Source organism: Ciconia boyciana, chromosome 3, assembly GCF_034638445.1.
Source record: "Ciconia boyciana chromosome 3, ASM3463844v1, whole genome shotgun sequence".
Taxonomy (NCBI): Eukaryota; Metazoa; Chordata; class Aves; order Ciconiiformes; family Ciconiidae; genus Ciconia; species Ciconia boyciana.
In genome coordinates, this window is record NC_132936.1 from 23,054,225 (window position 1) to 23,081,047 (window position 26,823).

Genomic DNA, 26,823 nt, shown 5'->3' on the forward strand with positions numbered 1-26,823 from the left:
TTAAAGGAGCATCTTTCCTGAAGCTGGGTCAAAGGGTAATACCCATGGGTATTGAAGTAATAGTTTATTTTATTTAAAACTTTTTTTTTTCACATTTGCATTGATATGAATTTCCGCATTACATCACATAACAATAATGTTTCTGTTCTAGCTCATAGATCACAATATCTCCTGTTGGTGTTGTAATGAGATAGTTCAACAAAATGAATTGCCATGACTGCCATAAGATCGTATAAAATAATCACAGGAAAATGAAAAAGGATTAAAACATTTCTAGGGTGATATTTAGAAACACCCAAAGATTCCTAGCATTTAATTGCATACTATTTTCTGTGCTATCTGTATTGATTGCAACAAAACCTCAACTTTTTATAAAGTTTACTCCAAGTACTCCAAACTGCAAATTAGCTGCTTCATGGCTTTTTGTGTGTTTGAATAATAAAAACTGATCTAAGGCAGTCTGAAATTCAGTGGGATATTGCAGTAGTTCTTTCCTAAACTGTCAGAAGAGCCCAGGTGTGTACTCCCCATTAACTCCAAGTGGGCAATATTTTGCAAAATTTTATTTCATTATTATCTAGGAATATAGCAAGATTTTTAATGCTAGTCATGCATTCAGGAACGACAAAACCACTTCAATTGCACAACATGATTTGCTTAAACGTTTTTCAGAATATTTGTGTAAATAAACAGGCCACTTACTTACACTTTGGAATCTTGGCTGGTACCAAAATTTGTACAACATTTTTGGTAGCTTTCTTAATATCATTTTGGCTAGAGTAAGCAATATGAATAGTGAGTGGCAGGGCCCCTTAGTCTTTTATCAGGACAGTGCAGTTGGGACAGGCTCAAGCAATTTCATTGCTAATTCTAGATTCTGGTTTGAAGAGGCAGAGTTCAGTCCTTGGAAAAAACCAAATTACTGGTGTTTACCAGTGATGAGGTAACATCAGTGCTGATGTGTCTGAAGATGGGATGACCCCTGAGAATAATTAAAATGCTGAAACAGGAACTTATGTCCATGGAGATAGCTTGTCTACTAGTCAGGTGCTCATTCTTTAATATTTTCAGCAGACTAGGCTTGTCAAGCAGACTGATTATATAGTTCAGCATTGCATGACTTAACCTTTTGTTCTCGGGAGGTGACATTTCCTTGAAAGCAACATGAAAGGAAGAATTAAAAATAAACAGGCTGAAAACAACCTATTTTCAACTGGATAACCAAGACAGCAGGAAAAAAAATCCTTCTAAAACTACATTTATTTTAGCTTGTAGTTAAGAAAGCACATATGTAAAAGCTCTGTCATTCCACATAATAGATTTACCAACAAAAAAATGATTCCCTAGCCTTCCACCAGTTCTTGTACTTATTTCTCTGGTGGCAAATGAAGGCTCCAGAAGCATCACAAAAGAACAGTAAAATATTTGTCCAGGTCGGAAAACTAATTAACTCTGTGCAGCCCCATTGCCCCTTGCAAGCCTTATAAAACCCCCAAAACATATGGAGCTGAAGAGAAGGGTAATTGTTTCTTTTTAGGGGAGTACTTAGCATGCTGTTCTGGGATGGAGCTGGCACGGGTCCATATACTCCTGTGATTAATTCCAAGTGAGGTGTCTACCTTTGGTCTTCCTTGTTTTTGGGAGAGTGCTGTAACACTCTCCTGTACTCTAACATTGGGGACATTTAGCTGGGCTCTGTGAAAGTAATTCTGCATTGTACAAAATACTTAAATGAGTGTTAGCAAAAAGGGAGAAACTTGCGCTTTTTTTGGCAAGTCCTCTGACCACTAAATTATTGAGCTCTTTGTGATCTGAGCAACATATTGCTAATTGTACAAAATCGAGAAAATCTTCATCAGAGAAGATGAATGTGATCTCACAATAACTGATTGTGGCAGCCTTTTAAAAGATAAGAGTCTAGCATCTCTATTTGGCAAATGTTTGACTTGCAGCTCGATCTCCCATACTGTAGATAAGTTGTGCCTCTGTTGCCTGTTTCTTAAGAGGTGAGGCAGTGCTATCGTCTCCAGTGCTCAATTTAAGGCTATCCCCAAGAGCATATCTGGTCTTTGGTGACTGCTGGCTTCGTTAACACTCTTGGGGATTCCCCAGGCTCCCTCTGGCTCCTTCCACAGCACTGGAGGAACATCAACTTGCAAAGGAATAGGTACCTTCATGCACGTTTTTGATGTATATTTTCACTTTTATAGGCATCAAAAATACCCTTTTGTGTATGCATCTTTGCGTCCTCTATTAGTACGTAGACCTTAAGTTGATTAAAGATTAGAGCAACCTGTAGAAGCTATATAGTTTTAACAGTGTGGTATCATCAGCTCACAGATTAAAACTGCTCTGCCACTCTTCCCATTTTGTATTCTCAAAAACTGACTGCACAATTATGCAGTCTTCTTCCTCAAAAATCCTCACTAAAAGCATACTGTTCAACTGGAATTGAAAAAACTATAACCTGCTTACTGAGACCTATCCTTGCTTTATCCCACCTTCAGCAAAATCTCCCCAAATGACTGCGGCTTGCAATAAGCTATCACATTGTTCAATATTGAATGAAACATGGGTAATAAAGACAAATTTCTGTCTTAAAGAGAAAGCTATTATTTCCATAAGAATGCCTGCTTGTTGAGGAAGGAGGTGTGGGTAGTCGGTTTGTGTTCTGAAATCTATATCCCCCTGTGCTATCAAACATTGCTAAGGGCACGAACAAGGCACAGGCATCCTTTTCTGTTTGTTCTCTTTGCATGAAAGATTTGTGTAACCTAAATCTATGGAATAAGTATTCCTAAAAATAACCCTTCCTTCTCTGTTTTTATGCTGTCACTTGCAGTTGTCCATCAGGAGTGAAATGTTCCAGTTCGGTGTATGCATGAATTCTGTAGCGTGCTGCTACTTCAGTTTGTGTGTTGGGCCAAAAGACGATAAAATGAACTTGACTTCCATGGAACAGCAAAGCAGTCTTTGGAAAAACTATGCCTGCTTCCCAGTTTTCAGGGCATTTTTCACCTGGCCAGGGAAAATGGCTAGATGAAATTGTAGACATCTGATTCATCTCTGCAATTGTCCCATTGAGGATAGAGTGCTGCTTATGTCTAGAGTCTCAACTTCTCCAAAGTGATGAGTGTATAAAAGCTACCTTTGAAGTGTAATACCAGATATAGTTTTAACAGAAACACTCTGGTCCTAACACAGTGGGGACTTCAGTTCCCCCACTTATGTAGATGACTTCTATTGCTTAGCTATTAATAAACTTGAAATTGGACATAACAAATAGCTTCTAAAAACAACCATATGTCATAGTTAAACTACTAATAAATTGTAAAGTATTAGGAGACTTCCTTGCTAGTTCAGGTCATGATTCATCACTTCTGATACATGAGTTATTCTTTGATTCACAGTGAGGAAGGTCTGTGATACCAGGACCATAAACGCAGGCAACCAGTTAGGATGTTTCCTTTTATTTTGTGGTGGTAACTTTTATACTTAAAACATCCTCTCTCACCTTACTCATAATGTTTCAACTGAATTTCTTTGTATATCTGTGACTCCTACACAGTAGAATAAAGCAGGCCATCGGGAGAGTTTTGTTGCCAAGTCCTAGTACAAAACCATAAACTTTAATTTTTAATGAAGATTAGTTTCTTTCTAACAAAGATGCAGGGAAGGACTATTACTCTATTTTATGTGTTTAACGGATTTGCTTCTGCAGTGCAAATACAGGTATCAAAATCTTTAAGATCCTTGGGCTTCACACATAAATCTTAAATACAATTCCAGAGCACCAAGGAGAAATAACACTAGGGATTCCCTGGCATTTACCTTGTATATATTATTATTATTATCTGAATAATCTGTGCTTTTGAATTGCATAATTTATTGACGTTGTGCATTAAAAAGCCTTCTTGCGGCAAGCCACAATAAAAACACATTCCACAACACCCTCCCAGACTAAAACCTGAGGGACCAAGGCATAACTGGCTTTGTTCAGTGGTGTGTGGGTGAGATGGAAGCAAGGAGACAACTCACCTCTCCTCTAACCAAACCTCTGAGGGTTCAGGTACTGCCCAGTGAGGCAACCCAGTGCAGGTGGGTGCCACCAGGTTCAACCCTCTCCCCAGTGGCCAGGCACCTCCACTTCTCCAGCACTGGTTTTGGTGTGCTCACTGGAGGCTGTTCCTGAGTCAGGAGGAGTTTTTGTCCTCCCTGTAGGTCCACTGCAGGCTCTCGCAGCCCCAGCCAGCTCTGCCTGGCAGGGATTCAGCCCTGAGCTCTGTGGAAAGAACAGTTTAGCATGTAGCATGACCCATGAGGAGGACTATGACTTCTACTCTGGAGAAATAACCAAGGAGATGAGAAATCTCTGCGGCAGGGACAGTGGCAGTGGTATCTGCAGTGCCTGTGCATGTGTGTGCCGACAGCCTGTCAGCCAACTCTGGCGAGTGACGAGTGCGGGGAGGTAGCCAGGACCTATCTGCTAGAGGGCTTAAAATTCCCTAGCCTGAAAACATTCATTGTGATTTGCTGTAGCCTTGCTCTATACTCACTTTTATCTGCACAAACCATGCTGCTGTTGCGGTGTGGACCCTCACAGTACCACAGTAACAAGAATAATACCAGGGCATCCTTTTCCCCAGGAGGACTGCTTCCTCGTGTTTATCTGTACTGCTGCAGTACCATGATCTCCAACTAGGAGACCTCGCAGTCTAGGCATTGCAAGGTACGTACATACTTTGTATCTAAATAGATTAATGCAGGGGAAAAAAGGAGCTATTAGTATCATGTTTTGTATTTTAGAGAACAAAAATGAAGATGTTTGTTCTGCTTCAATATATATAGCAAGCTCTAGAATTTTTATTTGCTCAAAACACAATCAGATGCTTAAAGATAAATAAATCATAACAACTCAGTCGAAGATTTCTTTTCATAAGCGACTTCTTGCACCAAATGACTCTCCATGGCTTACTCTTAAATTAATTGAACAATTGGAGCCCTGGGGTGACTACTTTGTTACTTCTGAGGGAACAGCTGTCTTTAGCAGGCTCCTAAAGCTGCTATGCTTCTATAAGGCTTTTCGGTTTTGCAGGTGGATGTAAATGTGCTCATTATTCAAATTTAAGATTCATTAGTAGAAATAGAAAGTACATATGTCAATTATAAATATATTTGAAGGAGGATGGAGGAACTGTTGCATTTTAATCTTATATTTTAGTGTGATATATGACTGTATTAGTACATTAAATCTAATATATTAAAATTGTGGAGTAATTTAGGTTGGAAGAGACTTCCAGAGGTCATCAAGTCCAACCCTCTGCTCAGTGCAGGGCTACTTTCAAAGTTAGAGCAGGTTTCTCTGAGCTTTGTCCATCTGAGTTTTGAAAATCTTCAGGATTGGAGATTCCACAAAAAAAATTCTCTGGGTTTTTTTTTCTTAATGTCCTGTCAGAATTTCCTTTGCTGCAACTTGAAACTGCTTCCTTGTGTGCCTTCATTGTGCACCTATGAGGAGAGTCTGGCTCTGTCTTCTCCATAATGCTTTTAGTGCAATTCTTTAGCCTTCTCTTCTCTTTCTCAGATCCCCCTACCTCCTGCCTGAGAAGGTGACCACCTTCCAAAAATGCAGAGTGAGGACTCACAGTCATCACCCTTGGACCCCTTGGACGCATTCCACCCAGCCCCATGGACTTGCTATATCCAGTTAGCTTAAGTGATCCCTTCCTCGATCTTCCTGGATGCGCAGCTTAGGGGTGTAGCCCAGGGGCTGGGTGAATTTCTGCAATTGCTGTAGAATGTGCAGGAGCTGGGCAACTCCTGAGAGAGCTGGTCTGGTCAGCAGATAAGTGTCTCTGTCCCCACAGAAGGGAATATTCAACCACTATTACCCATTACTTCTTTTTTGTGACCTGTGGATTAGGCTCAGTCACTTCCAGCCCCTAGAAATCACTAGCTGCCACCCTCTGCTAACTGTGGGGGTCTTTGTCAGCCTCCCTTCAAGCACTGTCTCTGGCCATTCCTCCTTCAGCCCAAGATGAGGCTTGGGCTCTTGCCCCTGCAAAGAACTGTCTCTTGTCTCTGCGGAGAACTGGGACCAACCTTTGGAGTATTGGTGAGCTGTACAGTTATTTCTGCTCCATAGTCCACATGATCCACACCAGAGATAGGATATCTCGCATCTAGGTATTGCCATTAGCTAGGACATGCTACTACTGCTCGTGGTGGTAACAGGCAGAAGAAATATTTGTGATTTCTGATTTACACCAAAACCTGTTTCTCAGGTCCAATTGCAGGACCAAGTGAATTTGTTTATGTTGGTTGTTTTATGTGTAGTGCAATGACTGTACATCTGATGAGTTGGTTAGGAATACTTCATCTGAAGGAAAGTTGAAAACACAATTGGTTTTGTCCTGAAGTTTATCCTCCTATTCATTTGCTTTTGGAAAAAGAAATTACAGCATCGACTGGACAGTCTTGGTCTCTTTCTCCCAGCAATGTTACCCTTGGAGGGGCAACATCCTAATCTCTCACATTCAGAGCACCTTAAGGGCATCATCATCTCTCAGATTCAGAGAACTTTGACATTGCTTGTTCCAGATTTTTGAAGGCCTAGTTTTGGGCAGTGGTGCAAAGGTGCAATTATTTGAACAACAAACTGGTGTGTTCCCAATAGACCCATATTTATCATGCTGTGTTTAGTCTGAGGCATTTTAAATAATTTGTGGATTCTATTGTAAGTGCACCCAATTACGGTAACTGGGCCTGGAGGTCACAAATATATGGATCACTATAGCAAAGTCTTGTTCCGTCAGTAAGGAGTGTACTCTTCTGAAAAGTGAAATATATAAAGGAGTTTTCATTGTTGCTGATGTATTGTTCTCAAAGAGTCTAAATACTGAATAGGAAGTCAGAAAGAAATAGGGTTTGTGGCTGTTTCTAGTACCACCACTTATTTTCCTGTGCTATTAAATAGGGAAAAGACTGTCTTAAGGTACTATTTTGGCTCACTTCAGGGCAAGATGTGCGGCTAACTTGCAGAGTACATACATAGTTGTTTTTTTTCCACAGGCTTGCCTAGTTACTCTATTTAGTCTGCATATTATATTCTTATGAAAGCTATGTGGAAGGATTATACTTTCGATGATAACTTTTAAAAGATTCATGTTTATAGGTACTTGTTAATCATAGGACAATTATAATAAGTTCATGATAATGCAGATTCATGCTAACATGAATCTGAAATGTGTCATAGTGATAATCATGTTTTCTTTCCTGGGCTATAAAAAAGATGATCAAACCTGTGTTTCAGCTTAACTTGGCATGGTGACTTGGACAAAAGGAGTAATGAAGCCAAAGACACTGCACGGAGCTCAGCTATGCTATCCGGGGTCCTTTTAACACTATACCTTTTTTCCTACAGTTGTTTTCCCTTACTTAGTTTTGATTCAGATATACAAAATAGATTATGCAGTCAGTGAGTTCCTCATTACTTAAATGTCTGTCACTTTTAGTTGAAAACTCTGCTAAAGAAATGTTGCTTCTGTTGTTGGTGTCAATACTCCCTTTAATCATGGAAAGGGTTTTAGAAAATTTCCATTTTTTGAGATGTAATACAATCTGAAAGAACACATATTAGTATGGGTATTGTAATGTTTTCAGAATATTTCTGAGATTTATCTTCCTTAACCCAACATTTCCTTTTATTCAAAAAGAAAGGAGACAATATACATATTGAAATATGATTTGATATGATATGATAAATACATTGATACAAATATTAAAGTATTTGATATATGGTAAATATGATTTATCTTTTTTCAGTGTAACTTGTCCTTTCAACAAAATATTCATGTTTTATTTATGTTCTTGATACCTAATTGGGAATGATGGACTAAGGTAGAGGATGATAAGAGAAGAATATACTTTTACTAAAAACTCCACAAAGCAGATGAATCATTAGCAAGTTCTGTTTTGACATTAAATTAGCATGAAGGTTCACCGGTGTATATGTGAAATTGGATCTTGGACAACAGCAATCTAGTAAAATCTTGAAGTAACATAATTGGACAAGTCTGGGCCATCTCATCAGAATACAATGAAATAAACCGACGAGAGGGGCTTCTTACTCACACCGCCGTGGGTGGGAGACATTTTGGCACAGGCTGCCTTTGCAGCATGGTGCAGCTCATCAGGAGCTACGGTGAAAGGTTGTTTCCTTGGGAGGGCAGAGGAACCGACAGCTAGCCGGGAATGATTGAAAGGTCTTGCAAAATCTCTACTATTTTCAGCAGCACACAAAAAAATTGAGTCTTAATATTTTCTGTTTGCGCTACCTTTGGCATTATGAGCTAGGTCTGTGTTGCTCTGGCAGGGAACACAAGCAGGTTTGGGTAAGCACTGGGAGGGCAGGTCTCTCTGGTCCTGCTGCTCTCTTCCTCCAGAGCCAGACATTTCAAGGACTGATTTTATGAGTAACTTTGAACTGTTGCTGATGCCGGTGTGGGTTGTATCAATAACAGCTTCAAGTGAGACACAGAAGAGACCCACTGTAATCTTAGATTGCTTTTGAGTACTTACAGGAACTGAAATGATAACAGATATTTGTTGATACACTTCCTAGATACCCCTTAAAAAGCATAACCAAATATAATTATACTTGTGAGAGTGGAATGAAGATCAGATTTAACTTCTTGTAGGTTGAACCAACTGCATATTGTTAGGAAGCTGAAGGCAATAGCTTGATGTAGCATTTCAGCACCTGGTTGCAAGAACCTGTCTGCTCTGAAAGAAGAAATATGGCAATGCTATAATGATAAACCTTTGATTTGTGATGGTTCGTATCATACAACAACTTGTGAGCGGGAAGCCTTGCCTACTTTTCATGCCCTGTCTGAAGGCAGACACCCTTACAGACTTGTTATATAGTTAGCCGCTATGAACGGCCAAAACCTGAATGCTTCTTTTCTGCTTAACAAGAAGCAGGGAATTTGTTCCAGAGCAAAAGGACTTTCCCCTTTTAACAGTGTCACTGGGACAGAGACATCTAAAATCCTCAGGTATGAAGTCCAAAAGAGAAAGATACTTAATAACAAGAAGGAAACCCAAAATATAATATGCCCCTGTAATGCCAGGAGGCAACACAAGACATTCAGAGAAGTGCGAGTGCAGGTTTTCTGGTGTTTTTAAGATCTAGTTGTTACAAACATCATCTCAAAACATCTCTGTAGTTGCTGACGAAGAAATTTTGCCTAAAACAAAAGCCCTGAGACAAATATAAGGAAAAGCAAATAGAGTGATGTAATGAATATGATCCTTAGAGTGAAAAAAATTGTAACTCCTTCCACAAGATTTGTGCAGATGGTAGGAAAGCAGCAATGCTTAGCATGGAGCAGTGCAGGTAGCAAGGTCTAGGAGGTGCCTACCTTTTCAAAAGAAGTGACACAACATTTGAAAGACAAAAAGACAGGAACTCACTCACTGGATCACACCAAAATATTTAACCTCTCTTCTCTCCAGTACCGTACTGCTTCCACAGAAGATGCAAGGCACACTTTATGGGATGACTCTGCCCAAGGGCCATTTCTTTGTAACCATCAGTGCATGAGTAAAGCTCAAATTCTGGAATATGTTTTCTCTAAAGTTTTATAAATTGGTGTGTATTTGCCCACTATATGTTTGACATATTTTCTTCTGAATATTACCATATTCTTGCAATGAAAATATTTCACATGCTAATTGTAATAGTTTTCTGCGGGAGGGAGGTTAGGAGGATAGGGGGCTGTCTCAGAGGTGGTCCTTGGAAGTGGTAGAACATGAGCACGAGGGCCATGTACATGGCCTGTGTGGCTGGCATGGCTGAAAGGGTATACTCTGACTTTGCAATCTTTGGGATGACTATATTTCTAGGATGCAAAAAGCAGAGACAAATATCATATCTCAGCTTGGGACCTGAAATTCAGGTTGAGGTTCCTTCCTTCTGGCAAGTCATAAACCACAGTATAAATCCTTGTTAACTTCTGTCTTGAATTTCACCTATAGAGCACTCAGACTCCTGAGTTGCGTGTTCTGTAATTTTGGACCTGTGCAACATTCATTTTCAGTTGACTTACTTTTCAGCAGAAAAAAATGTGAAAGGACAAGGGAAAATAGTATCCAGCTCACTTTTCTGTGGCCATCTTAACAGACCAATTATAAGTGGAGTAGAAAGCAGAACATCTTTATCATTCAGTACCGTAGAGAGGCCTGAACATCTTTGTGTAGCAGATCCTTTTAAATGAGTAGATGCCCATATCACTGAGGCATTTTTCCATACTAGAATTATTTTCCTTCACATGTTTCCACTTGTCTGTAAGGTTTTTTTTTTTAAATTGTGTTAGAGGTTAGTACTTTCCAAACTTAAAATAATTTTGTAGGAATTAATTCAAGTTCTTGTTAAATCACTCCAAAAAAGTATTGCATGCTGAAAACTCAGAGGACTCGGATGTTTTATTTTTATGAAATGAAGGAAAGTTTCCAAGCAGACATATAAAAATATGAGCTTTAGTAAATCGTAAACAGCTATATAACTACCCCGTGCTGCTCTGAGAAGCTTTCTGCATACCTATATTACATATAGCTACGACTAATTATAGCACCTATATATTTATATATCTCTAAGCACAGCAAGCTGTAGTGAAAACAAATGTAAGTAGTTTCTGATCAATATCCACCAACATCAATTAGAATTTTTCACTGAATTTGAGGAAGCTTTCGGCTCGGCACAGTGGGCAAAGACTACGTTCCTGCTACATGTGACCACCTAACTGTATACTGTGGATGAGAGCTAATTTGGCTACTGCTAGGGAAGCACCTTGATGTTAAGAACATACCCCCTGCTGTATTATTTATTCTGTTTCTGCATCTATGCGTCCAGTTTTAATTTAGCATTGCAATGCCTTAGCTCCCAGCTGAGAGCTTATAAAACAACTGAAGGTTAAATCATCAGTTTAATATAGTTGAAACCCGTTTCTCTTTTGCTAAGGAGAAAGAATAATGTTCTAAAACAATATTCTATTCTCTATGTGTTTTTTTGCCTGCATGTGAATCCCTCCAGTTGCTCCCATGTTTTGATTTCTACAGCAGAAATCACTCCAGATCTGATATGGGTGAAGATTCTCACACAAATTGCCTGTGTAGGTAAAGTTTCAAACAAACAAACAAACAAAAATTTAATCTAGGGATTATCTGTGAAATTAAAGAAAAAGCTTGCAGACATAAGGTGTTGTAAGGAATAAACTGGGGATTACAGCATGCAAATGAATGAAAGAAAAGCAGCAGGGGAAAGGAGAGACATGTAGAGGGAAAGGTGACAGTTTTGCTGAGGAATTCTCCTGTCATTTTCCCTAAGGAGGAGAGAAATGGAGTGGGGAGAAAGTGGGAGGAGAGCAGTGTGAAGAGGCTCTTGGATACCATGGAGATGGGTACAGTGTAAAAATCTGTATACTGTAGATAAGTAAGTGGGAGGTTGATATCAAACTCCTACCAGCCAGAAACTGGCTTTGTGCAGGGTAAACATGTTAAAGGGCTGGGGAGAGGGAAGCATTGTTTTAGCCTCTGCCATGCTGTTTGCCTACTTAACACTTAAGAGAGCGAAGGGAAAGGACAAATAAATGTTTTTCTAGCTTGTGCTTTTCAGTATGACTACTCTCTTATCTATATCCAGTCTACTAGGAAGGAAAAATTATGTTCTAGAGCTTTTTTTCCCCATTGAAATTGTCTTGCTACTCCAGACCTGCTTTTTCTGTCTCTTCTTTTAATTCAGTCTTAATTTGATTAACTGGGTGCTCATAATAAATTCATAATGCTTCTCCATGGTTCGTGAATGTGGGGAAGAAAATGTGACAGATTCACTAGGAACTAAATGTTACTTTATGTCTGAGTAAGACAGTGTTTTTTTAAAATTCAGTCTTTGTGTTACACTGCTTTGAAAGACTGTCTCTGTTCATTTTAGGATTTCTTTGTTCTCTGTGTCTAATTTTTATCCTTTCGATGCCTTTAAGACTGCTGTTATTTACATGCGTAGCCATAAGGAAAATGCTATAGTTTGTATGTATGATGTTGTACTCCTAAGAATTATTGGATTTTTTAATTTTAAAATTTAAGAAACACTGTAGAATGATGAGTGTGGTTTTCAGAAGATTGTTATTTGTGCTATTGATTCTTCTTAAAATACAAGCTGCCTGTGAATCGGGGTAAGGCAAGCTCATACTTTGGTTCAAGTCCTACTTTGTTCTCTCAAATAATCCTCCCTGAAACAAACAGGCTAGTTTTGAGACTACTTCAAGGGAGAAGGATTTCTACTTAAGGAAGCCATTTACTTATTGAAAGGTCTTGTGTAGGCCAAGAGATGAGAAAGGATGGTACTTAACTGGTATAGCTAAGCATGCAGAAATTTGGAAGTATGAGATGTCCACACGTGTGCCGCAGTGTGGTCTGCCTCCTGGTGAGGGTAGTTCTGTAGGCAGGGAGCCGTAATGTCAAGTGCCTTAACTCAGGATGGTGGAAGCTGCTTAAACGGGGTTGCAACAAAATGAAGTAGAAGACCAGCACACATCTTGGAAGGAGGTGGCTGTGAACCTAAGGTAGATTTTCCTTCTTCCCTCAAATTTTGTGGGCTTTCAAAAGTGGCCATGCATGACCCATGAGGTCCTATGTCATGTCTAGAGAAGGAAGCACTGGTCTGACAGCCTCCAGAAGACCTAGACCAGGACAAAAGTTCTCATGTGTGTGTGTGTGAAACAGTGAGCTAGAAGGAATTTGAGAAAAATAAGCTACTTAGCAAGACAAATATGTTTACAAGATCTATGTACAGTAATGCAATAAAGCCCCAGATGTGACCATAAATTGTATTTGCAACAAAGCAGTTCCTTGATAAGCTGTTGAGGGGATCTGCTGAGACATGTCTCTGGGGATCTGACTTGATTACCCTGTGCCTAACATCTGCCACTTAAACCCAGTTTGTTTTCCCTTTTATCCACAAGTTTAACTTTAGAATTATGCCAGAATAAGTGATTTTTTTCTGTAAGAAAGAGCTTACATTTAAATACTTTGCCTTCAGTAGAGTTCAGAGGAGTTGAGAAGGAAACTGTTCTTATCCCTGACAGTTCTACCCACTGCTTTTTGTCCAGGGCAGCTTTCTGACCACAGACTGACTTTTCAGCTTATAATGGCAATAAAAGCACAGTTTTGCAATGGCCCTGCCTCTGCATGTGTGCATTCAGGAAGAAGCATGGTGCAGCAAGTTTCTTAAGACTTTAATTTGTTGTGCTGGAGGACACACAAGCCGAGGTGTTCATCCCCCTGGGGCTACCAGAGCGTGTATTGGAAAAGTCCCGCAGGGAGGGATGGGACATACAGTGCTGCTGCAGGGACGGTACGTGTCTGACTCTTAGTGGGCTCATCCCCAGCTATTAACCTTGGCCAAACAGCAATAGCAGTCTTTGTGAAAAATAAAAATATCTCTAGTCCCTAAAGGATTTTCATTCCTGAATTTCAAAAACTTAATGCAAGCTGTGCTGGGGCTTGGTGTCTTTGTAGCGGTTACACGCCCAGCATTTCCAGACAGTGGTTACGCGGGCCTCCCATCTGCAGAAATGAACTGTTGTTTTTTTTAAATTTCAGGCTTTAAAGGGTGCACGTTGACCCCAAAGGGAAAATTTAGAGAGGCCATCTCAGAGCACCATTTTTAACTGGCTTTTTCTCAGAAATAGCAAAGGAAAAGCCATTAAACTTTAAGGTACAGTTTTACAGATGCTGATAGCATTGTACAGGGTGTTAATTATAGATTTTAAAGTCAGCTTAAAATAAGATTTTGGGTGCTTCAAGCACAGGTTGCTGCTGGTAGGAGCACCAGAGCTGGTTGCCTGCACCAAAACAGGTGACTTGCATGCATAAACCTGTGAAGAAGGGTGAGCCTGCAAGAAAGGGACCAGCGGTGGTGGGAGGCTTCTGCGGCATTTCTTGCTGGCTGCTAGAGGCATCTCAGCATGGTGGATGTAGTCAACCACAAGCTTGGGATCTTTTCTGTCCCCGTTCCCTTGAGTTTCCTATTTAAGCTTCTGGGGTTTTGTGTTGTCTGCTGAAACTGGGAGTGTGAGGAGGGAAATCCTGTGCTTTGGAACTTGGTCCTGAGTGATTTGTGAAAAGCTAGATCTCGTAGCCCCGGGGCCACATATGCAAAATCAGGAACAGCAACGTCACTGACTGATAACATACTGTCTTCCTAAGTTGAGCACGATTAATTATGTTCTTTTACTCAGCTTCTTAATATTGTAGTCTATGGGAGAGGGTGAAACTAGCTTTACAGGCAGGTAGTAAGAAGCTAATCTTGTAAAAGATTTGTCTCTGTGTGCAGCTCCTAATGAGCAGTGTTCACATTTGCATTGCATGATAGCTAATTTGGGTGCAGTATGAGAGCATAAAGCTTGATCAGATGTGCACTCCAGCAGTCATCAGCTCTTGTTCATATGATGTTAAAATATATATTTACATTAACATCTGTTTCTTTGTTGCAACAGGTTCTGCCTGGCATACTGCAGAAGCATTGCTGTATTTTACCTGACAGGAACACAGGTAAACTTCTTTCTTAATGAGTTAATATTGTAATATGATTGGGAGAGATGCAAACACAAATTAGATAATATAGAGAAGTCTTGTTTGCTATTTACAGTCATTGAAATTCTCTTCCAGGGAGTGACAACTAGAATGTTTTGTTTAAATTACCTGCTTTCATGTGAATATTTTGTGTATCCTGTTAACTTTCTGGAGCTACTGCTGTTGTAGAGATTGCTGTTGGGTCTTGCTTATAAAGGTATTTGTATGAACTTCTGAAGCGTCTCTATTGTTAATTATAAAGTTACAATTTTGGCAAGAAAAGGGGTTTAATACCGGAGTCTGCAGTCTGGTCCTGTAGATTCACAAAGGTGCTAAGCAGTAAGTCTTATGTGTAGCTCTGACTGCAGATAAATGCTTGCTTTATGCTTATTTTTCAGAGACTGGAGGAGTAGACTAAAGGAGTAGACAGGAGGAGTATCACTAATAATGCCTTGCTGTTGTGCAGGAGTAGACTTAAAGTAATACTTTTGTGACCAGAACAAATCAATGGATGAGAACGATAGCAGGGACGAGAAGAAAGTGATGATTTAATTTTACATTCCTTTATTACAGGAAAAACAATTTCTTTTAAAATAAGTTTTAAAATCCTTTTTATAATTTTATAAACTGGGTGAAAGTGACTGCATATGCAATTGTGAGTTTGATTTAACAGACTAATTTCAGAGAAGTAGAAGGAAAAATATAGCTTATTTTTTATATCTTCTTAATAGAACATACATGATTGTTTGCAGCTCTTCAGGCTTCATTCCCCCTTCCCCCAATAGCTACCATCAAAATAAACCGGTGTGTTCCTTGGCTTGCTATTACTTGTATTTAAGGCACAGTTTGCACTAAGGGTAATTGCATAGAGAACTTGACAACTGTGTTGAACTGTCGTGTGACTTGTGGTTACCTGCAACTGCTCAGATGAAATTTAAAATCTCATTTCCATTTTCATCTGTGAACATGGGAGAAATACTTTATAGTAAGACAGTTAATAATACACCTCTTCTAGCAAGAATTTGAAAGTTTATAATTAGTGAACAGATTGCAGACAGACTTTGGCCTTCATATTTATTTCAAGCTTTTCTGAAAACTGGACTGAGGAATCATGGTATAATGACCTCAGCCCAGTCTGTGTGCTTCTGTGCTAGTACCCTGTGCCGATTATCTTTTTTTTTTTTACTTGCAATGTAAGAATTTGATCCAGATTCCTTTCATGACCAACTCAAGAAGAGTTGTACAAAAGTGTATCAAGTGGATATCAAAGCCAGTGTTCCTGAAGTGATGGCCTGGAGTTGGGCAGTAAGACTCTGACCATTTATCTAAAGAGGGTGAAATATGCCTTTATAATCAATATCAAGAAAGCCAATATCTAAAATCGCAGTCACCTTCAAAAGTGCCTTCATTTGGACATAAGAGAAGGGAGGAGCTTACGAATGTAAAATTTTGTTTTGAAAATTTTGAACTAGGCTCTTTGAAGAGGAAACCTGTCAGGTTTTGGTACGTAACAACTGCTGTACAACTCAAGCACACTTAGGTATGAAAATAACGTTACTTCTATTGCTTCTGTGTGACTGCTGCAGTAAGTATTTTTATGCCTACCTATTATATAGTTGGGAGTTGCCAGCAGGTGCAAAGTAAATGATGTCTGTGTTCCATTTTCCCCATTTCCCCCATTTATGGCATTTAAATACTTGGCAGAGAGAAGGAGAAGAGTTCAGACGGGATGTGGGGGATTTTTCAGCTCCTTTCCAGAGGAAAAGAACGACTGAATTCTTGAGTTTAATTCATTGAGTCTATTAGAGATAGGTGAACCATTTTCTTGTTTGATTATGTCTGAATCAACTAGTCCAAACTAAGAAGACATTAATTAAATTTGTGTAAATGCAGAACATGCTATTTGCATTCAAATGCATACATCATTTATAATCTTCTGCAGCTCCATTCTCATTAAGTGAGCCCAGAGAAATTGCCTGATTGCGAGCTGTAGGTCTGTGTCTGTGATCAGCTTCTGACATTTGGAGGAATTTAGCAATGTGCAGACTTAGGTGTTGTGCCTAATAAAAAGGAGGGAAGGATAAAGAGAGATGGACTAGGGGGAGGGATGGGAGAGGAAAAGGGGAAGAAGCATAAAATGAGACCTCCAAAACCATTAGGGAAGAACACAGATGCTGTAGGGAGTAGGGATGGGTGAAAGAGAGAGAAGCAGCAGTCATTTCCCCACTTGTTTGTATCCATTCAACAGTTCAGGAGTGGCCAGCTTGGGGGTCTTAGGCTCCTCATTCAAGAGTGCCCCCACGACCAGCCACTTTCATGCTGTTAGCACAGGAGCTGCACCCCAGAGAAAGAAACAAGCCCTTGGGAATGATGAGGCCAGTGCTGCCAGGCCATGCTTTCATCTGGCTGCCCTTCAGACCTAGCCTAACCTCGATTCTTGGGGAAGATATGCGATTAGCCTTAAAAGTAGTATGGCCCCGGATTGCCTGTACCCTAGAAAATTGCATGTCCCACTGTCCTTCCTACACTGTGTAAGAGTTTGAAGTGGCAACGCTTACTCTGTCAGTATTGATATTCTGTATTTGTAAACTGGAGAAGAGAGCTATGCGTGGAAAGAAAGGTACCTGGGAGTGATGATCTCCTTCCCCTGGTGACGGTGTGTTAGTACTTCTACCATGAACTTTTATTCTCAGTGCTTTTAACTTGGCTATAAAAACATCTCCTGCAGAGCCTTTCAAAAGGGAGGATAGAAAAAGTAATTCAGTCATTCCACAGCAAAGCAGTTTTGGAAGAAGATGCATATTTAACAAGATTAGGTGTTTCAAAGGTTAAAGAACGATTCATTTTTCAAACATGTAAAACATTTACAAAAACCTCAATCTCTAAATAAAACACTGAATGATGCTAGTTGGTTGCTTGCATTAAGCTTTTCTAATGGACAGTTATGTTTCATTTCTTAAGTGTTAATTTATTTGTGGCTTTCCATTAATCATAAATATATAGCATGCACTGGCATAACGCGTGTTCATTATCATGTTATCTGGTATCCAGAACCTGTATCTGTCACATACCCTGTGCCTCAAGAAGCAAAAGATCCCAAACCAGACACCTTTATTCTGCACTTCCTTCTTATATGCCATAAGCATACTATAAGAGCTGTACTGATGTCCCTTCTTGGTTTCTTTCCATCTCCCGTAACTTAACCAACCAGCAACAACTGGGATGCATTAGCAGTTATAAAGTTAATTGGAAGAAAAGCAGTTACATGCTCTGTACAGGTGTTGCTAACAAGATCATAAGGGGAAACAGTGTGAAGGTACTAATGACCTGGTGGGGAGCAGCTTGCTCATTTCCTTGAATTATAATCCTCTCTCTCTCCAGCTCCATCTGGGAGAAATAACCCACCCCTTTTGACGGACATCCACCACCCTTTGTGTACACGTGCGGCCAGCCCTAATTCCCTTTATAAATATTTCCCAGCAATGATCCATCCCCTGCCAACAGAAACTCTTCAGCCAAGTCAGAAGTCCTCCCTCGTTACTGCACAGTCACTTCTGTGAACCTTAGACAGATGCTAAGGCTGTCCTTCCCCCCTCCTGAGCTGTTCACGCAGTATGAGCAGTACATTCGGTTTCTACCGAAGTTTCTTGAAATGTGTTTCTACACATTTCAAGGTTTCTACCCTTGAAATGAAGATAGCTGTTAAATACAACATGTTTTGGCATTCCTAAAAAACAGAAAAAATTAAGGAGTAGGAATGCAACTTTGAAATAGAGAAGGCAGAGTGTTCCCTGTTGTGGGTTGCTTTTTATTTAAATTTATGTATTTTTTAAATTTATTTTTATTTCCAGTCTTGCTTGAAATAGAGCTCTTCAGGCAGTACATGTGGGTTGTTTAGCTATAGATACTTTCATACAAATAAAAAGAGGAAATATATCTGAAAGCTTATGCTTTTGTGTATGCTGTTCTTAAGCAGTCTTAGGCCAGATAAGTGAATTATTTGGAGTTTGATTTTTGTTTATCCCAGAGCTCCCTGTATCGTGATTGAGCACAGTAAATGATCCTCAAGGTGAGCACAAATATACTTGGTGCAGTAAAACATGAGTTATCAATGGGACTCATTAGCAGAAGGTGCTCTGTGCGATTTTTACCATTGCTGCAGCTGTTAAATGGACATTCTTGCATTGCAGAGATACTGATAGCTGTGTGCTTTGTCTGCCGCTGTTGTGCTCTTGATACACAATTATTAGTTTCCTGTCATGCAAGGAAATTGCACAAACAGCTTCTGTACTATCCTTTTCCATCATAACTGTGAGTTTAATATGTTGTGGACTGCAAATTTGGGCTCATTTTTTCCACTGAAGATCCCACAGGAAGGAAAGAATCAATAGTCACTAACAGCTTCTTGGGTTGATTTGTTCTCTGGTGCTTGAAGCTTGCATTTCCTCTCTGATAGTGAAGAACGTAGTACAGTAAAGAGTAGCCGCACCTATTTGGCTGACTTGATTCTAATAAATAGCTCTTTTAAATTTTAAACACTCTTTAAAAAAAAAAAGAAAAAAGATTTATGCTGTCTCAAGTTTCTTCATCATCCATTTTCAGGCCAGCTCTCATATGCTGATATTGAACTTGCACAAGACATTCAATCCTTTGTTATAATAATTCTCTTTTGTCCATTGCATTGGCTAAAATTACATTGAGAAAAACTGTGACCAATGTTCTGCTCTCTGCAAAGAATGAATAATATCTTCTTGAGAGAGTGGTAATTGCTTTAGATACAAAAGCAGGAGTTTAATAATAACCAATCTCTTCATTGGGTAAAGTATAGCCCAAGATAGTAATGTTTCATCCTTTGCTTGTTTGCTTTTCTTCCTGTTGCTTGAAGAGCAAATATTGAACAGGAGAAAAATCTAAGATGGAATTTGTGCTGGTTTTGGCTGGGATAGAGTTAATTTTCTTTACAGTAGCTATTATGGGGCTATGTTTTGGATTTGTGCTGTAAACAGTGTTGATAATACAGGGATGTTTTAGTTACTGCTGAGCAGTGCTTACACAGAGTCAAGGCCTTTTCTGCTCCTCACCCCACCCCACCAGCGAGTAGGCTGGGGGTGCACAAGAAGCTGGGAGGGGACACGGCTGGGACAGCTGACCCCAACTGGCCAAAGGGATATTCCACACCATATGACGTCATGCTCAGCATATGAAGTTGGGGGAAGAAGAAGGAAGGGGGGGACATTAGGAGTGATGGCGTTTGTCTTCCCAAGTAACCATTACGCGTGATGGAGCCCTGCTTTCCTGGAGATGGCCGAACACCTGCCTGCCCATGGGAAGCAGTGACTGAATTTCTTGTTTTGCTTTGCTTGCGTGCGTGGCTTTTGCTTTACCTATTAGACTGTCTTTATCTCAACCCACAAGTTTTGTCACTTTTACCCTTCCGATTCACTCCCCCATCCTATGGGGGGGAGTGAGCGAGCAGCTGTGTGGGGTTTAGTTGCCGGCTGGGGTTAAACCATGACAGTATTAAAAAGAATTCCTGCTTTAAACTACTAAATTGTATAAAGAAGTTAACATTGCTTTTTTTTCCTTAACTATATCTACAACTGTGTTGCCTTAGTAGCTTTTAAACTAAAAGGAGTGTGGATTAGTGCTCAAAACCAATGTGTTTTATAACTAGCAAATATGTTACTAACTACTAGTTAATTTTTTTTGTATATATATTTATTCAACTGCAATGGATGTTTGTAAGAAGAGCCATCCAAATGACTGGGCTCACAATGCATATGCATGAACTGTACAGCAGCCAGTTTGATTTCGCAGAAGGAATTACAGGACAATGTTCAGAAGCCAAAGTCCTGTTACAAAAATAACTTACCATATTCACTAGCATATCATCTTCCATCTGAACATTATGAAGTACTTAATTAATTTGTGATGAATTTTTGTCTTGTGCCATTGAGATGAAGAAATTTTATTCCTATGTTTTATAGAAGAGAAAGTCAGATTATCAGCTGGTACAATGCAAGAATATTCACTAGGATTATGTATCATCCTCTTTAGAAGTTCTTTGCTTAAACTGGGATTGTCCTTTTACTTTCAAGATGTAGCTATAGATTTTTAGACAGTTCCTGCAGACTTCACCTGCTGTCTGCTTGCTGAGTTCAACCTGAGCGTTCTCATTCAGATGTTCAGCTGCAGGCTGCCTGCTGGTACTTTCCAGTCCTGTTTCTATGGAAATGGAAATTAGAGGGGTGAAAATAAAGCAAGAGTAAGTACTTTCTTAATCTTCTAGTTAATCCGGAAGTTCTCGTACCTTGGTATCAAGGTTGTTTTGCTTTTAGTTGGCTAGGCATATGATGCCGACTTTTGCGAAATAAAAGATAAATAAAACCTCTCAATAGAGCTGTTATGAGCAATACCCGTTACCTGAACCCTGTAGAGGTGTTGGGGATGACCAGTAAAGGATGAAGAAGGGAGAACTGAACTGGACTGTGCAAGGATAAACTGATGAAAGGGTATGAGGCAATACCCAGTGGCAGAGGTGATAAACTGTGACAGAACTTCTTGTCAGACATAGCTTGCACTGTGAAAAATGTTGACAGTAATTAATTGAATAGCGCCACATGAACCTGGGGGGGGAAACATCCAGTTCGGAGAAATTCTATTTAAATGCTCTGGACTGAAAGTGAAATAAAGGATATAATCTAATGCATTCAGAACATAGTTTAGGGCTCTCATGTTTACCTAGAGATTCCTGAACTCTTTTTTTCCTCCACATTACTGACACTACCATATCAGCAAAGTCAGGACTGTGGAGCAGTCACCATACAGACGGGTGTATGGTGAGGTAAAGTTTCTACTTATTGCAAGCAGCATATTCTTATATACAATCTTCTGCCTTTTCTGAAGGCTGAACCCTAGCCACAGCTTTGTTAGCCTATCCTTGGGAAAAGGAGGTTCGGGATCTCTAGGCCAGACCTCTGTTTCTTTTATTTTGGCCAGAAGTGACCAGTCATGTTAGCAAGGAGTCAAGAATGAGGAGGGAGCAGGCCTATGCCATGCCCAAAGGAGGATCAGCTACGCCCACCTCTTTCCTGACAGATGCTTGTGTGGCCTTTCAAGGCCTTTTATGCAGCTTCCTTGACCTCACCGATGAAAACTTCTCCTGATACACAAACTGAGTCTTCCTTACTGCAGCTTAAACTCATTAACTTGTGTGGACGATGGGTCCCTCCTGTTTCTCAGCTCCTTGCAGATAACTTTTATATACCTGAAGACTGTTTATCCTGTCTTCCTTCCCAATAGATTTTGTCATCTAGGTTAACAAATTCCACTTCTCTCCTCTTTCGTGTATGTTGCACTAGTGTAAAGCTAAACCTGACATGTTTTGATTGTAACTCATTGAAGTATGAGCTTTTTTTCACCCCCTGGATTTGTTTAGAAGAGAACGCAGGGTGTAGCAGTTCTCTAACATGACATGAGACAGTTACCTAAACATGGCATAATCTTTGATTAGCTAATGTCTAATGTCCCATTTTTACACTACAGAAACTCTCATATACTTTAGTCTGTGACCTTTCTTCTTCCAGAAGACTTGGTTGACTTGGATGAGTATGTTAACACCCGCTAAAGACTTGAAAAAGAAGGGCTTTTTTTGTTTACTTGTTTTTCTTTAGTACTAGTTCAATTCTGGAAAGGTGATCTGATAGTAGGAATGAATGTAATTTAAATAGTTAAAAAACAAGAGGTTTGAGTAAAGATACCAAAATCTTTTATTTTAATATTCCTGAGTGGGTGGGTTTTCACTTCTTGATTTCCTGATTCTCTTCCCCTCACCACAGCCCACAAGGTGAATATAAGCCTATTACCCAAATGTTGTTTTTCATCAGTGTTTTTCTCTAGCTTTTCTCATATCTACAGAAGATCAGCAGCACAGGGAGCATAGCCATAAAGCACCAGGGCATTGGTTCCACTTCTGCCAGGGATTCAGAATTTAGATGAGGCACTGGCACTGAAAAGCAGGTAGTTTGCAGTGATGTTAAGAGGAAGCCTGCAGGCTGTGGAAGAAATTATCGTCTAAAGTTAGTTTGCATCCTTTGGGTCATTTTAGACTTCTTAGTACTGCTGGATGTCTAGCTCGAATAAGGAATTATACACTTCAGTCTCAAACCAGCCAGAAGACTGCCTTGCCTATTGGATTTGTATCTACCTAGGACTGTCCAGCTTAATCCACTAAAATCTGGTCTCTGTGTGGTGCAAAAATATAGGCAGTTTGGGTTAGATTCAGACTTCAAAGGGATCAGGTCTATTATCTCAAGATCAATAGGTCCTCAGACTCTAGTATCAAGACTTCCAGGTATAGAGATAATTAACACATATTAGTCCACTTAAAATAATTGGACAAGCCAGGAGACTCTGGATATGTGTGAGCATAAAACTGTTTTAAGACTCCAGCTGGCACATATCTCTGTGCCATTCTGCTTAAAAAGCACGGTCACAGCAGAGTGCGCTGGTGCTTCAATCTTTGCACAGTGTCCTAGCTGGCTGCTAGCATAGTACAAAGTCCCTTTTGGAGTTCAAGGTCCTTCACTACAACCAGCTCCTCCAGAGAGATGTTTTTCCCCTCTTATTACTGTTATGAGAAGTCATGGTTGTGCTTCACCTAGAACTATGTAGTCTTAAAAACAAAAAAATGAGCAAGAGATTTCACTGATGTTTAGATGTCATGTTAAATGTTCCAAGATCAATAAAACATGCTCCCCTGAAAGGCGAGTGCTGAGTAGCCCCTGTGCTCTCAGAACTAGGTATAAACTGTTAGCTGTAATATAGCACTTTCACAACAGTCTCACTCTCATATGTGTGAGGGGATGTTGTTTTGTAAAGCATTCCCAATGCATACAGCTCAGCTACTGAAGGAAGAGAGAAGCGTACATCATCATCAGCAGAAACTGCAGACAGGTCTGATAACCAGTCATGTTAGTAATGTGACTAAGTATTCCTAAATGAAAGCAGTGTGTAGAATGACTGATTTCTATATGCCAGAGTTTGGGATTTTTATTTTTTAGTGCTTCTATCTATTTGTGAAATGGTTGCCCAGGCAGTATATAATTCACGTGGACTGAGGGGGTGTGTATGTGTGTGTGAGTGTACTATACACAGGCTCTCTCTTGCGGAGGAATGTAGTTTTGAAGTCCACTGCCAAAATGTACGACTTGGCCAACACAGTGCAGTGTGTGGGTAGAGTTAAAGAGCGTGTAATTCAGCAGAGAAATCGAAAGACAGACATTTCTACTCATACAGCAAGTAAGGTAAAATGTTAGTACTGTTTTCTAGAGCGACTACCAGTCAATGGCAAGGAGCACAGGGAATTCATATAGGTTGCAGAGGAATATAGCTGTAACGCTGGAGGAGTCTTGGATTCATTGGTTTCACATGGGTACAGTAGACCACACCGGTATTTCATTCCCACTGGAGGAATTTGGTTGTGGGCTAAAAGAAACTATTCCCTCACCTTTTAAAGGACTCAGGGGTGCCTACACAGAAGTATCTGTGTTCCCCATTTCAGTAGTGTCTTGCCTCACTCTGGCTACTTTGAGGCAACTTGGAAGCAAGGACAGATCTCTTGGCTGGTATGCATTAATCGTACATAATTCAGTTGTGCAAAGTATAGAAGTAAAAGATATGTTTTATTTGCTACTGGTTTCTTAATATGTTGATTATATTCCTTTTCCCCTTAAATTACAATTCAACTGTTTAAGTAGACTGTTATCCTAAAAATATATCCTTTCATGATCTGGGAAGACTCCCAGTACTGAGAGGAGTAAGCAATGGAAACAGCATTGGAAGTGATAGTCAGTCTTTTCTCTCAGATTCACTTCATTTGTATTGTAATCCCCAATTTTGTGGAAGCTCTTCAAGGTTTTGAAGAGCAAAACATTTTTCTTCAGGGGATGTGGGAATAATGGATTTTGTCATAAAAGTTTTCTTGCAAAAAGAATGTAAGTTAGAAAAAATAAGGACTAGAATTCACATTGCTAACTTCTAAAAAGAAATCTATTTCAAGAAACTCATGTTTGCTTTTTTTGTCCTTCTCCACCCCCCACTCCCCCACCACCCCTTTTTACTAGAAGAGTGGGAGAGTATGGGGGATTGGGTTCTGTATCTAAGATGCTCACAGTGTTAGATAACTTTTATTTTCAGAAGACGCCTGAGCAATGCTTGTCTGCTCTAAGGCATGCTGTTTAATTTGGAGTAGTCTGCCACATGTTTTGGACTTGTATTTAACTCCCTAGGACTGAATAACAGATTGAAAAAGATGTAGCATACAAGCCTCTCCACGATTAAAAATATGAGAGATCTCTTTTATTCCAGCTGTGCATTTTCCAGTAAGGACATCCCACTTCCACTGACGTACTGGCAGAGACTTCTTCCAGATGTACCTTTTTCTTTCAGCTGACTTTATTAATGTACAGTTTTTCCTGTCCTTCCTGTTTTTTCTTAGAATCATAGAATCATTTAGGTAGGAAAAGACCTCTAAGATCATCGAGTCCAACCGTTAACCTAACACTGCCAAGTCCACCACTAAACCATGTCCCTAAGCACCACATCTACACGTCTTTTAAATACCTCCATGGATGGTGACTCAACCACTTCCCTGGGCAGCCTGTTCCAATGCTTGACAACCCTTTCAGTGAAGAAATTGTTCCTAATATCCAATCTAAACCTCCCCTGATGCAACTTGAGGCCATTTCCTCTCGTCCTATCGCTTGTTACTTGGGAGAAGAGACTGACCCCCACCTCGTTGCAACCTCCTTTCAGGTAGTTGTAGAGAGCAATAAGGTCTCCCCTGAGCCTCCTTTTCTCCAGGCTAAACAACCCCACTTCCCTCAGCTGCTCCTCATAAGACTTCTGCTCTAGACCCTTTACCAGCTTCGTTGCCCTTCTCTGGACACGCTCCAGCACCTCAATGTCTTTCTTGTAGTGAGGGGCCCAAAACTGAACACAGTATTCGAGGTGCGGCCTCACCAGTGCTGAGTACAGGGGGACAATCACTTCCCTACTCCTGCTGGCCACACTGTTTCTGATACAAGCCAGAATGCCATTGGCCTTCTTGGCCAGCTGGGCACACTGCTGGCTCATATTCAGCTGGCTGTTGACCAATACCCCCACGTCCTTTTCCTCCAGGCAGCTTTCCAGCCACTCTTCCCCAAGCCTGTAGCGTTGCATGGGGTTGCTGTGGCCCAAGTGCAGAACCTTGCACTTGGCCTTGTTGAACCTCATACAATTGACCTCGGCCCATCGATCCAGCCTGTCCAGGTCTTTCTGCAGAGCCTTCCTACCCTCAAGCAGATCAACACTCCTGCCCAACTTGGTGTCATCTGCAAACTTCCTGAGGGTGCACTCGATCCCCTTGTCCAGATTGTAGATAAAGATATGAAACAGAACTGGCCCCAATACTGAGCCCTGGGGAACACCACTTGTGACCACTGCCAACTGGATTTAACTCCATTCACCACCACTCTTTGGATGCGGCCATCCAGCCAGTTATTTACCCAGCGAAGCGTTAATGCCCGTCCAAGCCATAAGCAGCCAGTTTCTCCAGGAGAATGCTGTGGGAAGTGGTGTCAAAGAATTTACTAAAGTCTAGGTAGACAACATCCACAGCCTTTCCCTCATCATCCCTTAGCCAAGCAGGACTTGTCTTTCATAAACCTGCTCTGACTGGGCCTGATCACCTGGTTGTCCTGTACATGCCACATGATGTCACTCAAGATGATCTGCTCCATCAGCTTCCCCAGCACCGAGGTCAGACTGACAGGCCTGTAGTTCTCTGGATCCTCCTTCCGGCCCTTCTTATAGATGGGTGTCACATTTGCTAACCTCCAGTCAAGTGGGACCTTCCCGGTTAGCCAGATTGCTGATAAAGGATTGAAAATGGCTTGGTGAGTACTTCTGCCAGCTCCCACCGTACCCTTGGGTGCATCCCATCTGGCCCCATAGACTTGAGTTTGTCTAAGTGGTGTAGCAGGTCGATGACCATTTCCCCTTGGATTATGGGGGCTTCATTCTGTTCCCCGTCCCTGTCTTCCAGCTCAGGGGGCTGGGTACCCAGAGAATAACTGGTCTCACTGTTAAAGACTGAGGCAAAGAAGGCATTAAGTACCTCGGCCTTTTCCTCATCCTTTGTCACTG

General features: G+C 40.5%; 1 protein-coding gene across 1 annotated transcript in view; it reads left to right on the forward strand.

The window, feature by feature from the left end:
* DLGAP2 (DLG associated protein 2) overlaps positions 1 to 26,823 on the forward strand; it is a 479,848-nt gene that overhangs the window by 65,345 nt on the left and 387,680 nt on the right. Inside the window, 1 exon segment of the mRNA XM_072857796.1 lies at positions 14,559 to 14,613. Coding sequence (XP_072713897.1) covers positions 14,559 to 14,613 — 55 coding nt within the window.